Below are 20834 nucleotides of genomic sequence, written 5' to 3'. Positions count from 1 at the left end.
TATTGATAAAATAAATGATTTTCCTTTAAAAGGAAGTATGTACACGTGTTTTATAGTAAAACGTAGCCCGTCAGTTATATAAAACATACTCAACGATTTTGTTTAAATTAAAGTATCATATGACTTTAAAGTGAAATTAAGAAAATGAAGGTAATATCACGTGTCTGTTTTATTCTCAAATATATATTTAAATAATCACTCCATTACACATTTTCCTGGTTATAATTTACAATAGACATATTTATTAGCAATCTTATAGGGTAAAAGGTCAATCTACAAAATAAAGGTAAATGCACACCTATATCATATGTAAATGATAAGCAGATAGCATGTTGTAAATACACAGTATACATTTAACCTACTTATCTGATAAATAAACAACTAAATCTAATAGGTGAAATATACGGGTGTACACAAACATGGAAGACGGACGCACTATCGTTGTGGCATTGGATGGCAGTCATCATTCGGATTATGCATTTGATTGTAAGTTATTATTCAGTCCAATCGCTGACTATTTTTTTACCTATTGACAATCTTTTTACATGACTAGCATCTTTTAATCTTTATGACATCGGTAAAGTTCATATTAAATAGTGTGACCTACGTTTAGAATCCTTCCAATACGATGATTTTGACATTATACGATTGACTATCAGTTATCCCAATCAGCTACAGTACGATTGACTGTCAGTTATCCCAAGGTTCAGCTACAAATACTTAGTACATATCCGTATGTGTACATGTCATTTTGCCCATCAACGGCCCTTGATTGGAATAATAAATATTCTATTCTATTCTTTTCTATCCGACAATTCGGGCTTTTGAGGAAATTGCCTAAGAACGACGCACATAATTGTCTTACCTATTGTAGTAATTTTTGATAAAACAGTATAAAATTTGAGAGAATATTCGAAATTGTACAAAGCCAGGATGCGAATCTTCTGCTATGTATACACTACGTGGGATGTGTTCGCGTCTGTACCATGACAAAACGGGCATAAGATTATTTCTTGAAGTCATTCATTTAATGAACGCAGAAATCAGTGATTGTTTTATAAAATTATTCAAGGGAAAATATTATGCAATGAATGTTCACTGCTTTCAATTTATGCTTTCCAAAGAATTAATTCTTCGGGGTTAACTTAATCATGAAAATAGCACTTTGTATTACAATGTAAATTATTTATTTCATTCTTCGAACGTAAGGTTTTAAAACTGTTTTTCCTAAAATGTTGAAATATAAATCATTAAAACAGAAGAAAATCTCCTGACAATGTATAATGATTTTTAATGATGTATGTATAAAGCCCTGCGGACACGTAAAATATGTACATAAATATGCAAATATAGGAAAAATAAAATTGCTTTCCCCGTTTAACTGTTATTTGACTAGATGATGTAGATGAAATGCTAAGACAATTTCCAAAGTGTATAGATCCATTTCTTTTCAATATTAAACACGATCTGTTATATTAATCGATGTTATGTAGTCATGTGCCTAACATTTAATTATAAAAGTAAGAAGATGTGGTATGATTGCCAATGAGACAACTCTCCACAAGAGACCAAGGGCGTGTTTTATTGCCCTCTTCTGTACATCTCAAGAATGTCTTCTGGTGTAGAGTCAAAAAAAAATGAATCTGGATCTCTTCTGCAGATATTCTGTAGAAGATGCAATAAAACAAAAAAAAATAATTTGCTGTTGAATATAGCAGATTTTTTTTATGTTGGATGACATACTAGTAAATGAAGTTTACGATAATTTATTAGAAAATTAAGATACGTTAGTTCCGAGACATGACTTATAATATATAGTGTTCTCTGTTTTGGTAATGATGTATTTATATACCGTCCCTTGGTGCCTCCTGCAGTTAAGCTAGATATATTTAGCCTACTCACAGATTTTTTTTTTTTTTTTTTTTGTTACTTTCTAGAGGTGTGCCTGAGACGAAGGTTTTATATATACGCCTATATATATACGAATATGTGAAAACTGTTGTTCTTATTTGTGTTTGTAACTATGTATACTGTATTGTTTATTATATTTGCAAAAATAATATTATAATGATATTATATAATGCTCCTTGTGAGCCCATTTGATGGAAAAAAAGCATCTTCTTCTTCTTCTATATATAATAAATGTAAAAACAAAGAAAAATGGTTGGAAGAAATCGCTGTGTTCGTGACATGTTTTTTTTTAGGCTTTCCTAACTCAATTTTGCTAAACAAATCCGGCTTAAAGCCCCGACTTTTCAGGAATAATCTTAAACTGTACAAGAATTAGTCAATGTTTGTCTGGTATATGATCGAAAAAGACATCTTGTCTATCAAATTTTATTAAAGTAACCAAACTGGATTATTTTTGTATAAAGCAAAGATATCGCAGAGTTCTCAAAATCTTCAGTTTTCCATGCAGGTCCTTGAAAAAAATCTGCTGTTCCTAACTATTATTTCTACTGCAAAATGTGGATGGTCAAAACCTTCGGACCACCACTTTTCGAAAACCTTAATTCTATATATGCATGTATACAAGGTAAACAAGGTCATGGCATGTCTCAGACTACCGTTGGTTGTGTACTGATTGATACTTTAGTCTGGGAGAACAAGATTTATTTCAGTTTTATATAGATGTTATAAGTTTTGAACAAACAATTAGTAACTGCAAATAGTGACATACTCTTATTTTGGTGATTTGTGTCTATTGTCTTAATGTTAGTTGTTTTTGTGTCTCGTACCGATCTTTTGAATTTATCTAATTGCAACTGATTTTTATAGTTTGTTCTTATGTTGTACTGTTACACCACTGTCACACAAACATGTTTAACCCTGCAATATTCTTTATGTGTCTGTCCCAATTGTAAGTGAGGAGCCTGTAGTTCAGTGGTTGTCGTTGGTTCATGTCTGTCGACTTTTATTTGATATTTTGTAAATTGTTTTGTTATATAATATATATAAATAACAAGTCTAAAAGGATACAACATCACCAAAAAATAATAATAAAATGAACAAATGTTAAATATTTCGGATAACAGATATCCTTCATCAGTATGAATACGATGTAAAATGAATCATATCAATCTAGTCTGATTATTAAACTAAAACAATCTTGAAATTTATACATTAAAACAGTCAAAACTGAACATCATAGAGACGCTTGTATAATTATATTTTTTTAAACACTACGTAGGGTATGTAGCTATTTACAACATAGACTGCAAAGATATGCTTCAAATAAAAATAGTAATGTGCGATATGAACTGGTACAACTCTCAAATTTCAAAGGTGACGACAGTTAAGATGTTACAACAACGATTGCGTGGAAATACATTCCCAATAAACAGCACTGACCGATCCAAGCTAGTATAATATTTCAAATTTGACAACGGTAGAGTAATTAAAACAGAGGCTGCGTATTTAAACATCCCAAAAAGATAGCAGTTTGATAATGATTAAAAAAATAATACTGGAAACAAGTGATGGTAGGAAAATTAGTGATAGTAGGGAAAATGAGTGACTCATTCTATGTTTTTTTCATTTATGCCCTCTGGGGAAACTGTTCTTAGCTTTCTTATCCAAAACCTTTCCCTAGCGAGTCTGTCGGCCCTTGACCAACACTCATTTTCCCAACTATCACTAATTTTCCTACCATCACTTATTTCCAGTAACTCAGGCTTCCGTACTGGACTCTTACAGTTTTAAGGAATTTTTTAATTACACTAGTTTAAATTACAGGGTTCTATTCATTTGGGAGGGATGTATAAGTAGTCAGTCACGTTCAATTATTTAACCTTAGTCAAAATTTATAATTTTTTTTTTAATCATTATCAAACTGATATCACTTTGGGATGTTTGAATAGGCAGCAGGGTTTAAGAACATCAGTTGTTCGACCTGTTAGTCAAAAGCTTTTTGTTAAAATATACTTTTATCCATGTTACATCTGGTGATCAATTTATTTGGCAATCGTCAATGGCAGTCAGCAGGGTTTAAGAACATCAGTTGTTCGACCTGTTAGTCAAATGCGTTTTGTTAAAATATACTTTTCACTTTTTGGTCTTTTGGAAAATGTTGTTTGTGCTGGATTTAGACCCCTCTACCAAGAAATTTGTTTTACATGCACACGTATAAAAATTTCGGTTTTTATCCAAGGCAATCATAGGTTTGAACGTTGTTTTCAATTTAGATACATTTATATTTTTTCGTTTGGGCTTGTATTATATTTTTCTTCGGGCTAATATGATCCGTTCATCCTATTTCGACTCTTTAAAATTCAAGAGTCTATCCTAAATTGAGGTAAATTATATGGCCTTCCAAATACCGTTTCGATCCCTAACATCACTGAAGAGACATTAATTGTCGAAATCCGGATATGGTTTACAAATTTTTGCCCCTCATGTTTGCGGTATACCATCTTCTCCGCAAGTTTATTGTTTTCTGTTTGGTATTAAATTAAATATAAGATCCATGTTACATCTGGTGATCAATTTATTTGGCAATCGTCAATGGCAGTCATCAGGATTTAAGAACATCAGCTGTTCGACCTGTTAGTCAAATGCGTTTTGTTAAAATATACTTTTCACTTTTTTAGTCTTTTGGAAAATGTTGTTTGTGCTAGATTTAGATCCCTCTACCAGGAAATTTGTTTTACATGCACACGTATAAAAATTGCGGTTTTTATTCAAGGCAATCATAGGTTTGAACGTTGTTTTCAATTTAGACACGTTTATATTTTTTCGTTTGGGCTTGTATTATATTTTCCTTCGGGCTTATATGATCCGTTCATCCTATTTCGAGTCTTTAAAATTCAAGAGTCTATCCTAAATTGAGGTAAATTATATGACCTTCCAAATACCGTTTCGATCCCTAACATCACTGAAGAGACATTAATTGTCAAAATCCGGATATGGTGTACAAATTTTTGCACCTCATGTTTGCGGTATACCATCTTCCCCGCAAGTTTATTGTTTTCTGTTTGGTATTAAATTAAATATAAGATCCATGTTACATCTGGTGATCAATTTATTTGGCAATTGTCAATGGCAGTCAGCAGGGTTTAAGAACATCAGTTGTTCGACCTGATAGTCAAATGCGTTTTGTTAAAATATACTTTTCACTTTTTTGGTCTTTTGGAAAATGTTAGTTGTGCTGGATTTAGACCCCTTTACCAAGAAATTTGTTTTACATGCATACGTATAAAAATTTCGGTTTTTATCCAAGGCAATCATAGGTTTGAACGTTGTTTTCAATTAAGACACGTTTATATTTTTCGTTTGGGCTTGTATTATATTTTCCTTAAGGGCTTATATGATCCGTTCATCCTATTTCGACTCTTTGAAATTCAAGAGTCTATCCTAAATTGAGGTAAATTATATGGCCTTCCAAATACCGTTTCGATCCCTAACATCACTGAAGAGACATTAATTGTCGAAATCCGGATATGGTGTACAAATTTTTGCCCCTCATGTTTGCGGTATACCATCTTCTCCGCAAGTTTATTGTTTTCTGTTTGGTATTAAATTAAATATAAGATCCATGTTACATCTGGTGATCAATTTATTTGGCAATCGTCAATGGCAGTCAGCAGGGTTTAAGAACATCAGTTGTTCGACCTGTTAGTCAAATGCGTTTTGTTAAAATATACTTTTCACTTATTTGGTCTTTTGGAAAATGTTGTTTGTGCTGGATTTAGACCCCTCTACCAAGAAATTTGTTTTACATGCACACGTATAAAAATTTCGGTTTTTATTCAAGGCAATCATAGGTTTGAACGTTGTTTTCAATTTAGACACATTTATATTTTTTCGTTTGGGCTTGTATTATATTTTCCTTCGGGCTTATATGATCCGTTCATCCTATTTCGACTCTTTAAAATTCAAGAGTCTATCCTTAATTGAGGTAAATTATATGGCCTTCCAAATACCGTTTCGATCCCTAACATCGCTGAAGAGACATTAATTGTCAAAATCCGGATATGGTGTACAAATTTTGCACCTCATGTTTGCGGTATACCATCTTCTCCGCAAGTTTATTGTTTTCTGTTTATTATTAAATTAAATATAAGATCCATGTTACATCTGGTGATCAATTTATTTGGCAATTGTCAATGGCAGTCAGCAGGGTTTAAGAACATCAGTTGTTCGACCTGATAGTCAAATGCGTTTTGTTAAAATATACTTTTCACTTTTTTGGTCTTTTGGAAAATGTTAGTTGTGCTGGATTTAGACCCCTTTACCAAGAAATTTGTTTTACATGCATACGTATAAAAATTTCGGTTTTTATCCAAGGCAATCATAGGTTTGAACGTTGTTTTCAATTAAGACACGTTTATATTTTTCGTTTGGGCTTGTATTATATTTTCCTTAAGGGCTTATATGATCCGTTCATCCTATTTCGACTCTTTGAAATTCAAGAGTCTATCCTAAATTGAGGTAAATTATATGGCCTTCCAAATACCGTTTCGATCCCTAACATCACTGAAGAGACATTAATTGTCGAAATCCGGATATGGTGTACAAATTTTTGCCCCTCATGTTTGCGGTATACCATCTTCTCCGCAAGTTTATTGTTTTCTGTTTGGTATTAAATTAAATATAAGATCCATGTTACATCTGGTGATCAATTTATTTGGCAATCGTCAATGGCAGTCAGCAGGGTTTAAGAACATCAGTTGTTCGACCTGTTAGTCAAATGCGTTTTGTTAAAATATACTTTTCACTTATTTGGTCTTTTGGAAAATGTTGTTTGTGCTGGATTTAGACCCCTCTACCAAGAAATTTGTTTTACATGCACACGTATAAAAATTTCGGTTTTTATTCAAGGCAATCATAGGTTTGAACGTTGTTTTCAATTTAGACACATTTATATTTTTTCGTTTGGGCTTGTATTATATTTTCCTTCGGGCTTATATGATCCGTTCATCCTATTTCGACTCTTTAAAATTCAAGAGTCTATCCTTAATTGAGGTAAATTATATGGCCTTCCAAATACCGTTTCGATCCCTAACATCGCTGAAGAGACATTAATTGTCAAAATCCGGATATGGTGTACAAATTTTGCACCTCATGTTTGCGGTATACCATCTTCTCCGCAAGTTTATTGTTTTCTGTTTATTATTAAATTAAATATAAGATCCATGTTACATCTGGTGATCAATTTATTTGGCAATCGTCAATGGCAGTCAGCAGGGTTTAAGAACATCAGTTGTTCGACCTGTTAGTCAAATGCGTTTTGTTAAAATATACTTTTCATTTTTTTGGTCTTTTGGAACATGTTGTTTGTGCTGGATTTAGACCCCTCTACCAAGAAATTTGTTTTACATGCACACGTATAAAAATTGCGGTTTTTATCCAAGGCAATCATAGGTTTGAACGTTGTTTTCAATTTAGATACATTTATATTTTTTCGTTTGGGCTTGTATTATATTTTTCTTCGGGCTTATATGATCCGTTCATCCTATTTCGACTCTTTAAAATTCAAGAGTCTATCCTAAATTGAGGTAAATTATATGGCCTTCCAAATACCGTTTCGATCCCTAACATCACTGAAGAGACATTAATTGTCGAAATCCGGATATGGTTTACAAATTTTTGCCCCTCATGTTTGCGGTATACCATCTTCTCCGCAAGTTTATTGTTTTCTGTTTGGTATTAAATTAAATATAAGATCCATGTTACATCTGGTGATCAATTTATTTGGCAATCGTCAATGGCAGTCATCAGGATTTAAGAACATCAGCTGTTCGACCTGTTAGTCAAATGCGTTTTGTTAAAATATACTTTTCACTTTTTTAGTCTTTTGGAAAATGTTGTTTGTGCTAGATTTAGATCCCTCTACCAGGAAATTTGTTTTACATGCACACGTATAAAAATTGCGGTTTTTATTCAAGGCAATCATAGGTTTGAACGTTGTTTTCAATTTAGACACGTTTATATTTTTTCGTTTGGGCTTGTATTATATTTTCCTTCGGGCTTATATGATCCGTTCATCCTATTTCGAGTCTTTAAAATTCAAGAGTCTATCCTAAATTGAGGTAAATTATATGACCTTCCAAATACCGTTTCGATCCCTAACATCACTGAAGAGACATTAATTGTCAAAATCCGGATATGGTGTACAAATTTTTGCACCTCATGTTTGCGGTATACCATCTTCCCCGCAAGTTTATTGTTTTCTGTTTGGTATTAAATTAAATATAAGATCCATGTTACATCTGGTGATCAATTTATTTGGCAATTGTCAATGGCAGTCAGCAGGGTTTAAGAACATCAGTTGTTCGACCTGATAGTCAAATGCGTTTTGTTAAAATATACTTTTCACTTTTTTGGTCTTTTGGAAAATGTTAGTTGTGCTGGATTTAGACCCCTTTACCAAGAAATTTGTTTTACATGCATACGTATAAAAATTTCGGTTTTTATCCAAGGCAATCATAGGTTTGAACGTTGTTTTCAATTAAGACACGTTTATATTTTTCGTTTGGGCTTGTATTATATTTTCCTTAAGGGCTTATATGATCCGTTCATCCTATTTCGACTCTTTGAAATTCAAGAGTCTATCCTAAATTGAGGTAAATTATATGGCCTTCCAAATACCGTTTCGATCCCTAACATCACTGAAGAGACATTAATTGTCGAAATCCGGATATGGTGTACAAATTTTTGCCCCTCATGTTTGCGGTATACCATCTTCTCCGCAAGTTTATTGTTTTCTGTTTGGTATTAAATTAAATATAAGATCCATGTTACATCTGGTGATCAATTTATTTGGCAATCGTCAATGGCAGTCAGCAGGGTTTAAGAACATCAGTTGTTCGACCTGTTAGTCAAATGCGTTTTGTTAAAATATACTTTTCACTTATTTGGTCTTTTGGAAAATGTTGTTTGTGCTGGATTTAGACCCCTCTACCAAGAAATTTGTTTTACATGCACACGTATAAAAATTTCGGTTTTTATTCAAGGCAATCATAGGTTTGAACGTTGTTTTCAATTTAGACACATTTATATTTTTTCGTTTGGGCTTGTATTATATTTTCCTTCGGGCTTATATGATCCGTTCATCCTATTTCGACTCTTTAAAATTCAAGAGTCTATCCTTAATTGAGGTAAATTATATGGCCTTCCAAATACCGTTTCGATCCCTAACATCGCTGAAGAGACATTAATTGTCAAAATCCGGATATGGTGTACAACTTTTGCACCTCATGTTTGCGGTATACCATCTTCTCCGCAAGTTTATTGTTTTCTGTTTATTATTAAATTAAATATAAGATCCATGTTACATCTGGTGATCAATTTATTTGGCAATTGTCAATGGCAGTCAGCAGGGTTTAAGAACATCAGTTGTTCGACCTGATAGTCAAATGCGTTTTGTTAAAATATACTTTTCACTTTTTTGGTCTTTTGGAAAATGTTAGTTGTGCTGGATTTAGACCCCTTTACCAAGAAATTTGTTTTACATGCATACGTATAAAAATTTCGGTTTTTATCCAAGGCAATCATAGGTTTGAACGTTGTTTTCAATTAAGACACGTTTATATTTTTCGTTTGGGCTTGTATTATATTTTCCTTAAGGGCTTATATGATCCGTTCATCCTATTTCGACTCTTTGAAATTCAAGAGTCTATCCTAAATTGAGGTAAATTATATGGCCTTCCAAATACCGTTTCGATCCCTAACATCACTGAAGAGACATTAATTGTCGAAATCCGGATATGGTGTACAAATTTTTGCCCCTCATGTTTGCGGTATACCATCTTCTCCGCAAGTTTATTGTTTTCTGTTTGGTATTAAATTAAATATAAGATCCATGTTACATCTGGTGATCAATTTATTTGGCAATCGTCAATGGCAGTCAGCAGGGTTTAAGAACATCAGTTGTTCGACCTGTTAGTCAAATGCGTTTTGTTAAAATATACTTTTCACTTATTTGGTCTTTTGGAAAATGTTGTTTGTGCTGGATTTAGACCCCTCTACCAAGAAATTTGTTTTACATGCACACGTATAAAAATTTCGGTTTTTATTCAAGGCAATCATAGGTTTGAACGTTGTTTTCAATTTAGACACATTTATATTTTTTCGTTTGGGCTTGTATTATATTTTCCTTCGGGCTTATATGATCCGTTCATCCTATTTCGACTCTTTAAAATTCAAGAGTCTATCCTTAATTGAGGTAAATTATATGGCCTTCCAAATACCGTTTCGATCCCTAACATCGCTGAAGAGACATTAATTGTCAAAATCCGGATATGGTGTACAAATTTTGCACCTCATGTTTGCGGTATACCATCTTCTCCGCAAGTTTATTGTTTTCTGTTTATTATTAAATTAAATATAAGATCCATGTTACATCTGGTGATCAATTTATTTGGCAATCGTCAATGGCAGTCAGCAGGGTTTAAGAACATCAGTTGTTCGACCTGTTAGTCAAATGCGTTTTGTTAAAATATACTTTTCATTTTTTTGGTCTTTTGGAACATGTTGTTTGTGCTGGATTTAGACCCCTCTACCAAGAAATTTGTTTTACATGCACACGTATAAAAATTGCGGTTTTTATCCAAGGCAATCATAGGTTTGAATGTTGTTTTCAATTTAGACACGTTTATATATATATATATATATATATATATATAATAAGGCCGCTAGTTTTTTTTTCGTTTCAATGATTTCACATTTTTCATGTCGGGGCCTTTTCTAGCCGACTATACGGTATGGGGTTTTTACTTTGTTGAAGGACGTACGGTTGCCTATATTTGCTTACATCCACTTCATTTGAAATCCGGTAGCAATCATACCACTTCTCCTTATTTTGATATTATATACCTGATTTTTAAACACGTGCGAAGTTTTCCTGAACATGCATGAACTATTTGCCACTAGACGTTAAATATAAGCAAGCAACAATCAATCAATTTAAACTTGTGTTAAATAAGGGGATTTTTTAAGGGGGATAAGAGGACTTTAGATAAGATTATGGTGGGCGGGTCAGTAAGAGTTGAAAAAATATAGGAATGATAAGCGGCAGATTAAAATGAATAATAAATCCGAAAAAAATCCTCCTTCCCCCTCCCCCTCCCCAGAGTATCAAATAGGCGTCCCTTGGCTGTTATTGTCCGTGTCGTTTTTATATTTACCCAGCTTATTGTCCTACAGGGATGTCCTACTAAGGCTGCCATACCATTAAAACGGTTATCACACAGCTCACATTTTAATATATCTCCATTCATAAATTTATTATTATCATTTTGACTAAGCGACGCCATGTTTGTTTTGTGTCTCTGCCGTCTAAACAACCTATTTAAAAGAAAGAGGTAGAAGAGAGCCAGAAGATCTTCCCAATGCAAAAAAAAACATAAATGGACCTCTTCTGGCTCACTACCAAAGAACAAAAAAAACACGCCCAAATGACACAGAAATTAACAACTATAGGTCATCGTACGGCCTTCAACAATGAGTAAAACCCATACCGCATAGTCAGCTATAATAGGCTCCGAAATGACAAATGTGAAACAATTCAAACAAGAAAACTAACGGCCTGATTTATGTACAAAATAATGAACGAAAAACAAATATGATATATACAGCAACAAACGACAACCACTGAATTACAGGCTCCTGACTTGGGACAGGCACATACAGAATGTGGCGGGGTTAAACAAGTTTGAAGGCGCGCCAACCCTCTATATAAGGTCTGTTATCGAGTCTTGCTACACAAAACTACTACACGTATCGTTAATTTTCCTTTCAACCGATAGTTGAGGACTTGAATGTGTAAACTTAGCTGCTTTCACAAGTTTGAACTTGTTTTGACCAATTATTTTTTATTCCAATTTTGCATGCGATCAATACATTTTTTTTCAAGAATGATTTTTGTACTGGTGAGTTGATGTCCTATTTGGGTAAATTAAACTTCTTTGGTATATAATTTAGAACGTCAGAATAGTATGTAATTGTAGTCATGTATATGAGATTATATAAGTTATATATATTGCTATTTTTAGACACTATATAGCCTTAAAGACTTGCTGGTGAGAGCTGATTTATCCTCTAAATCGGCTCTTCGTCAGTGGACTCTTTTAAGGGGTGTGGAAACAAACGATGTCTGACTTGCAAGCAAATACTAAATACCCAGACTTTTAACAGTCACTCCACTGGTACGGAATACACCATATTTTGCAATGTTAATTGCAAGACTACAAATGATGTGTATCTGCTACAGTGTAAATGTGGTAAACAGTATGTTGGTGAGTCAGAACAGCCATTTCACAAACGTATGAACGGCCATCTCAGTCGACATTTGAGATCCCCTGGCCACACTAAGGCAGACCTCAATCGACTGACTATACCATCATAGACCACAACACTGCTTGGTTTAGACTCACTCGGGAAAGATTTTGGATAAGACAATCAAAAACGTTGACACAAATGGGATCAATGAAAAGGTGTAGTTCTAATTCGCGCAGTGCTTTTCATTTGGATTGTATAACTACGCAGTCTCTGTTGCTATTTCTTTACCTTTGTCAACTCTAAAATTCTAGAATTTAAATCAGTTTAAATCGCAGGGTGCTGTTCATTTTGGGATAGATAAATACGCAGCCACGGTGTAATTGCTTAACCTTTTTCTAAATTAAAATTTAAAAATTATACCAGCTCAAATCAAACTGCTATTTATTTGGGATGTGTAAATACGCAGCCTCTGTTGTAATTACTTTACCGTCGTCAAATTTGAAATTTTAGTACTATACCAGTTCAAATCGGTAAATGCTATTCATTAGGAATGTATATCTATGCAGTCTCTGTTTATAACTTAACTTTCGTCACCTGTGAAATGTTAGGATTGTACCAGTTCATATCGCACATTTCTGTTCTTTGAAATTTTTTGAATTTAGAATTATACAAGCGTTGTTCGATTTTTTATTGTATAACTGTAAAGATTGTTATGATTAAATCAGAATAGATTGATATGATTCATTTTCCATCTTTATAATCATACTGATGAAGGATTTCTGTTATCCGAAATGTTTATAGATACTTATATTGAATGTTTCCTCTTCTTAATATTGGTGTTGTTTTGAACACTTTTTAGACGTATATATAATTTGTTTATTGTGTACAGGTATCGTTACTCGTAACGACCCAGCGCCCTCGTAAGAAAGATCGTTGACTAATATCTAGACGTTTTATATATATATATATAAACTGTTACAATTATAATTTATATTATTGTTGTAAGTTTGTGGGAGCTTTGTTCCAGTTATTCTTCTTTAGACCAAAATACGGCAAAGTTCCTTTAAAATGAGCCATTTTACTTAGAAAATTTAAGTCGACCTGAATGAAAGGTCCTGCAGTAAATAATTTGGACTGCTGCTGGAAAATGAGGGTATGTTGGATAAGCCAACTACGGTTCCTCGGAGAATTGTTGAAAGGGTATTTTAACGTGCAGAGAGTGTGTTACTGTCTCTACATGAGGCATGGCATTAACGTCCCATTCAGACCCGACGTGACAGCGTATTTATACATCCCACACAGCCAAACGACTATAAGCAATAACATAAACGGTAAGCAAGTGGTTTACTGTCGGACGGGTGAAGTTCAGGGCTGACCATATTTCTATACCCCAGCTAATCCATAGGTGCAATCCTTGAAGCTTGTACAATTTGGTAATAAATGATGAACAGTAACATATAATATACGAGTTTTGACCCAATTACGTTCATGCATTTGACTAACATACCAACATGAAAATGACTGTGAATTTAGGAACATCATTCTGATATCTTGTACATGTAATTTGCTTGAAATTGAGTTTACTTCTTTTTTAAATATCAGAATGATGTCAATAATTATATGTTATATATGTATGCTTACTGCCTTGTGATAAACATATAGGATTAATTTTCAGATTATCTCTCTTTGACTGAATAGTCAATAAATATAAAGATAAGGAGATGTGGTATGATTGCCAATGAGACAACTATCCACCAAAGTTCAAATGCATTGGACTTAAGCAATCATAGGCAACCGTACGGCCTTAAACAATGATATGCCTTATAGTCGGATATAAAAGGCCCCGAAATGAAAAATATAAAACATCTCAATTGAGAAAACTAACGGCCTAAACAAAATAATTCACGAATAACAAATATGACAGACATGAACCAAAGACAACCACTAAACTAAAGGCACATACAAAATATGCCGGGGTTAAACATGTTCGAAGGCACCAACCCTACCCCTAATCTAGGACAGTGGTGTAACAGTACAACGGAACAAACTATAAAAAAAAACAGTTGAAAAGGGCTTTTAACTCATCAGATCGATACAAAGCAGAAAAACAACTAACAAAAACGCAGACCAGACGTGGCCTGTATTTGCAAACAGTTTATCAGTATTTGCATTGCTATATAAAAATCAATAGATTAACAACACAATAGTGTTTAGATATACAGCAAAATGTAATTTTTGTGTGTCAAAACAATTTTCCAAATACTGGACTTTCTGCAAAAGAAGAATTTAGTTACATGTTGAGAACTCCATTTCATTTAAAGATAGTCAAATAAAAAATTGTGCCTTTTATTGTTATTCACAGGCAGGCACCCTTTCCATTTTCCAGAACTTAATAGTTAAACTTGTTGTTTAACAAGGAAGAGTGTAATATTGTTCATTGGACGCTAGGTATGCAAAGATCAGTCAACTCTTTACCCTTCATATGGTACCGAAAATAGGATTTTGATATTAAAAACATTTATCTTTATTTCAGGGTATTTGAATAATAGCAAACGAGATGGTGACAATGTTGTTATTGTGACTTGTTTTGACAAACATCATGGACATCATCACGGACATGGTAAGTAATCATTTAATAAACAATGTAATTATTGTGACTTGTTTGACAAACATCATGGACATCATCACGGACATGGTAAGTAATCATTTAATAGACAATGTAATTATTGTGACTTGTTTTGACAAACATCATGGACATCATCACGGACATGGTAGTAATCATTTAATAGACAATGTAATTATTGTGACTTGTTTTGACAAACATCATGGACATCATCACGGACATGGTAAGTAATCATTTAATAAACAATGTAATTATTGTGACTTGTTTGACAAACATCATGGACATCATCACGGACATGGTAAGTAATCATTTAATAGACAATGTATTTATCGTGACTTGTTTGACAAACATCATCATTAAAAAGGCAATGTTATTATTGTGACTTGTTTGATAAACATCATCGACATCATCACGGACATTGTGAGTAAATTTTAAATAGACAATGTGGTTACCATGTCATTGACTTGTTTTGACAATCATCATGGACCTCATCACGGATATGGTGAGAAGTGATTTAATACAGACGTCATGTTTATAGCCAATAGTATGACAAGGATGGATAGGACTTGACACGGAGTATGTTTACCTTGTAACATTTTAGTGATACGAATTTAAAATAGTGACGTTCAGATTGAGAACAAGAATCATGTACGCTTACACAATTCGTCACAAAATCGACTGTATTTTACATAGGAATGGAATTTGATCAGGAATATGTACCATTTTTACTCTTTTTTATGATGTTATAAAAATAAGAAGATGTGGTATGATTACCAATGAGACAACTCTCCACAAGAGACCAAATGACATTGAAGTTAACAACTATAGGTCACCATACGGCCTTCAACAATGAGCAAAACCCTTACCGCATAGTCAGCTATAAATTTGATTTTTGATTTTTGGTGTTTTAACGCCACTTTTAAGCACCGCTTTTGGGCTATTTCGTGGCGGCCAGTTTTTATTGATGGAGGAAGCCGGAGTGTCCGGAGAAAACCACCGACCTTCGATAGGAAAACTGACAATCCTAATCAATTAAGATTGCAGTCGAGTGCACCCGCACGAGTGGGGTTCGAACTCACAACCTCAGTGTTGACTGGCTAGTGATTACAGTAGTAACTACTTAGACCACTCGGCGACCGAGGCCCCCTAGTCAGCTATAAAAGGCCCCGAAATGTCAAATGTAAAACAATTCAAACGAGAAAACTAATGGCCTGATTTATGAACAAATCATGAACGAAATGCAAATATGATGTACAGCAACAAACGACAACCACTGAATGACAGGCTCCTAACTTGGGACAGGCATACAGAATGTGGCGGGATTATACATGTTTGCGGGCGCCCAAACCCTCACCCTAACCTGAGACGGTGGTGTAACTGCACAACATATGAACAATCTATAAAAATCAGTTGAAAAGGGCTTACCTCATTAGATCGATACAAAGCAGAAAAACAAGTAACAAAAAGACAGACCGGACGTGGCAGGGTATTTATACATCCCCACAACAAAAAAGACACTAAGTACAGATCTGAGAGTACTCGCAGTTACTGACAGCTTTTCAAAGTCAATAACAACTTAATAAAAGAAAAATCATATATCTAAGACTAAAATATCAATCAGTACACATCCAATATGTAATGGATTTAGTGTAAAGACATCATTAACAGTCGGAAAAAAACATGACCTTGTGCAATGTCAAAATACAGGTATCGACAGATTGTAGAACCGTGAATGTGCATATGTATTTAACAATGATATTGTTTAAGTTTAAATTTACTGATTACTAAATCAATATTTATACCAATAAAAATAAGACTCAAAGATATAATTACACTTTTTTAGACGTATGTTTTATTTATTTTTCGTGTACTGTAACAAGTCAACGCTTTCGTAAGAAGAAAGAGAGAGGAGATACTAAGTGAGAAATCAAGAACCATAAATTATATGATAACAGACAACACTTTGGCCAAAAGAGAAAAACGACAATAAGACCAACAGTCCGCATTAAACTATAATTTTAAAGGTTGAGCAACACGAACTCCACCAAAATACCTTAGGTGATCCAGAAAGGTCATCAACTTATGTTCCAGTAGTTACACTGTGTTCTTGGTAGAACTGCCATAATCTGTTCAATGATAGAACTGTCCAAAACTGTATGCTTGTACATTTCATAAGCAGAACCCAACGAAACATTCCATCAAGTAAAAGAAAATTAACAGTACTGTAAGAAAAGGCAATTCGTCCTATTCGTCATAAATCTTGGTATGAAACGACTATGTTACTTTATATTTTCGCATCTATTTGTTATAAACTTTGTGGTTCTTGCCTACTTTTGTTTATTTGGAAAAGGACTGTGGTTCTAGATCATTCTGCTGTCATGTAATGTAACAAGTACAGCTTGATTATATGAAAACTTACGTTGATTTTCAATTTTAGGAAGTGGTGACGTGCATGAGACTACAACTAAACTACAAGCAGATATAGATTCTCATAAATCTCAAGCAGATGAATTTAAAGAGAAATTAAGATTGGCTGGGGTAGGTTCTTAACGCTTTTGATTTAATTACGATGTATATATATAATATTCATAACACGTATCATTTTATGGGTTCGTATCCACGAGGTAGACTAGATAAAGATCTATTAACAAGTATATATATATATATATATATATGTTATCCTGTAATATTATTAATCGAATATTTTTAAGGATTTGTGATTCGTTAAAACTTTAACACATGTACATTTGTATTTACTCAGTTTGCACGCCAATACTGTTGTGATTGAAAAATACATTCTAGAAATCCCCAGTTTTACATTTTTCATGCATTAGTTGTTGATTAATAATATAACAATTGTAGCCTTTGGTTGAGGTCAATACGATGTTATATCGACCTAGAGAAGCATATCGACTTCGGACTTCGTCCTCATTCCATATGCTTCTCTATGGTCGATACAACCTCGTATCGACCTCATACAAAGGCTATAATTGTATAGTACAAATTTCAATAATATATTTATTTTTTGGGCGAGGAGGAGCCTTTACTAACCTATTGTCATGAGGTTATTCCGGAAATATGTGTTGTGCGCACGAAAATTCTATCATACGTTCCTCTGTGTAGTAATGAAACAGTTCCAAGTATAGAACTGACCTCAAATATGTCTTGATGCAGAAACTGGATTTTGGTTCACGTATTCTATATTGTGATTCGCATTATTTTATTTGCATTGACTTCGCCGAAACCTTAATGAATACAATCATAGAAATTTGATGAAAATCTTTATTCTAGGTAAAAGGAGATGTTGTGGCCAGTGCAGGAAAACCAGGAGAAGTTGTGGTTCATGTGGCATCCGAGAGGAACGCTAGTATGATAATTTGCGGGTCACGAGGTCATGGTGCACTACGAAGGACCATCATGGGTAGCATCAGTAGTTACATCGTCCACCATTCAATTATTCCTGTTGTAGTTTGTAGGAACAAAAGCCACCACGACCCAGCCAATGAGCACCATAATAAACATCACTGATAGGGTAGTTTTGTCTTCAACTGTGCAATCTTCATCAAGTTATTAATCATTTTTCTGAGAGCTCAGGGTCAATCATTACATCGGTGATTGTTTATTTAAAATATATAGACAGTTTGAATTGCAGAGGTAATCCCAAAACCAGATGTCTAAGGGTATCCGGTGGTTTAAAGTGTATCTCTGCTCTCAGAGTTGTCTTTCATGTCATGCTCGATGTACATTTAAACATGACTATGCCTTGTTTTACTCATTTTAATCAGATTTAGGATTATGAAAGATAAACTTTTTTGACGTTTTATTAATAGCTTGTTAAAAATATGTTTTCAGTATTTGTATTTATTTACAACTCTTATTAATTTCCTGTACAGAAAAAGAGGTATTAATTTAGTTTCAAAAAGTGTTAATTGAAGCAAGTTAGATAAGGGGATTCAACTTTTGAAAAGAAATTTTTTGACATCATTTTGTAAGTACAAAATAGACAGACACCTTCCGATACTCTTGTTAATGTATTCTCAACTACTGCGAAATAGTTCAAGGTACTTTGCCTATAAGTATTTTTAATGTACTATCCTTCATTTATTGTTTAAATGTATAACTTATTAGTTGTACTTGTTAGGGGCACGCCATTTAATATACTCTGTGTACATGGAAGAAAGCATTAAAACCATCTATTACAATAAGTCAGTTAGTTTGTTGTCTATGATACATAAAATGATTACAAGGATTCACCAATTATATTAGAAATTACACCAAAGCATACCGACCATCAACCTCCGACTCCTCCGAGAAAGTTGTCACATGGAATAAAATCTTCATGTTTCTAAAGTCTTAAATTGCATTTTAACATCGAGATAACAACTCAATTTTATTCGGTTTATGTTTTTCCTAGAACAGTATATGCACTGGACGATGTGCTTAATATGTAGCCTCTTCCATACTCGATTGGTTGACCTATCAAACTCCTGTACCAAACATTAAATGTGTCTGACGTATTCAAGCGATATATGGGTTGTTTTCTGTTGTTTTTCCTTTGGCCATTTTTTTTCTTCTATTTTTGCCATTGCGTTATCCGTTTGGCATCAACTTATTCCTTTGTCCTTATACTATTTTGGAACAACATCAGTACTGCATGAATAGAAATAAGTTACATAGTTTTATCAGAACAACCTTCGTCACTGTGACACAGTTATTCCATAGCGGTCAGCCAACTCGTGATTGTGTCTATTAAATTTTCGAAAAAAAAGTATTAACAAAAAATACCGAACTCCAAGGTATATTAGAAAAGGAGGAAATCCATAAAACCTGACAAAACCATACACTCGACTTTATCAACCAACAAAACGAATGGAAAACAACTGTCATTCTCCTGACTTGGTGGGTTAAACCTGGTTTTATAGTTAGCTTTCGAAGGGATGACTTTAACTTTACCACTTGGAACCCTTGGTACAATAGCTTCCTTGTAAATAGCAACTCTCTATCAAAGGAAATCATGGTAGGGAACGCAAGCGCTGAAATATCGAATCAACTGGGTGATGTATACTCCATATGCAGGCGCTTCTGGGATGTTGCTACTTATAAATGGAAAAGTAGTTTGTCGTAACGTTTTGTTATCAACTGACCGTTCTTGTCAATTCCTAAATGCAAGAAAAACTATGAGGCAGATATGATCCCTATTTTCATGTAATTACAGAGGACCTCAACATCGTTCCAGAACGCGAGGTTATAAACTTGCTGAAAAAAAGACCCAAAATATCGTCCACCGTCGAAAATAACTTGGAAAGTGTGTCGTCAGGTCATTAAAGATGCTCTTTCATCCTATTGTAAAAACTTGGTGTAAACGGGAGAAATCTGACAAAAAGTCACTCGATTCCTTTTTAAATAAATGTCTGAATACTGTTGATATTCGCATAACACGTTTCGAAAATTATACATTCAAATACATGCACGGCCGTACGCCCCACAAAGAGTCTCAAAAGAGAGGCGAAAGATACCAAAGAAACATTCAAACTAATATTTCGAAAATAAACTGACAACGCCATGGCTAAAAAGGAAAAAGACCAACCAAACAGAACACAGAACACAACATAGAAAACTAAAGACTGAGCAAAAAGAACCCCACCAAAAATTCGGTGTGATCTCAAGTGCTCAGGAAGGATAAGCAGATCCTGCTTCACACGTGGTACCCGTGGTGTTGCTCATGTTAGTACAAACCCTGTGATAAGTCTAATTCGGTAGGTCACATTCAAGGGAAAAGGGGCTGGATTGTAGTTACGACAATTGGAACATATTTGTTTTCATCTGTTAAACATATATTCCATAACGGTCAACCAACTCGTGATGCCATCCGTAAAATTTACGAAGGGATGATTTAAACTTTCCACCGACCCTCATTGTCAATTTCTAGATGTAAGTCAATATATGCGGCAGATTTAACTGTATAAGTTGTATCCTTTATCTCATGTTCGGT

At 33.9% G+C, this 20834-nt stretch overlaps 1 protein-coding gene across 1 annotated transcript; it reads left to right on the top strand.

Annotated features, from left to right (window-relative positions):
- The first annotated feature begins 298 nt into the window (after window positions 1-298).
- On the top strand, window positions 299-19047 carry LOC127727233 (universal stress protein in QAH/OAS sulfhydrylase 3'region-like). The gene is made up of 4 exons (XM_052234713.1): window positions 299-486; window positions 14753-14839; window positions 17280-17380; window positions 18134-19047. Exons 1-4 carry the CDS (start codon window positions 420-422, stop codon window positions 18368-18370), a joined length of 492 nt encoding a protein of 163 aa, XP_052090673.1. The 5' UTR covers window positions 299-419; the 3' UTR covers window positions 18371-19047.
- Window positions 19048-20834: the final 1787 nt, after the last annotated feature.

This window comes from Mytilus californianus, unplaced genomic scaffold (assembly GCF_021869535.1).
Source record: "Mytilus californianus isolate M0D057914Y unplaced genomic scaffold, xbMytCali1.0.p SCAF_19, whole genome shotgun sequence".
In the NCBI taxonomy this organism is placed as follows: domain Eukaryota; kingdom Metazoa; phylum Mollusca; class Bivalvia; order Mytilida; family Mytilidae; genus Mytilus; species Mytilus californianus.
The sequence above is the reverse complement of the archived record's forward strand: the minus strand, read 5'-3'. Positions and strand labels throughout refer to the sequence as shown.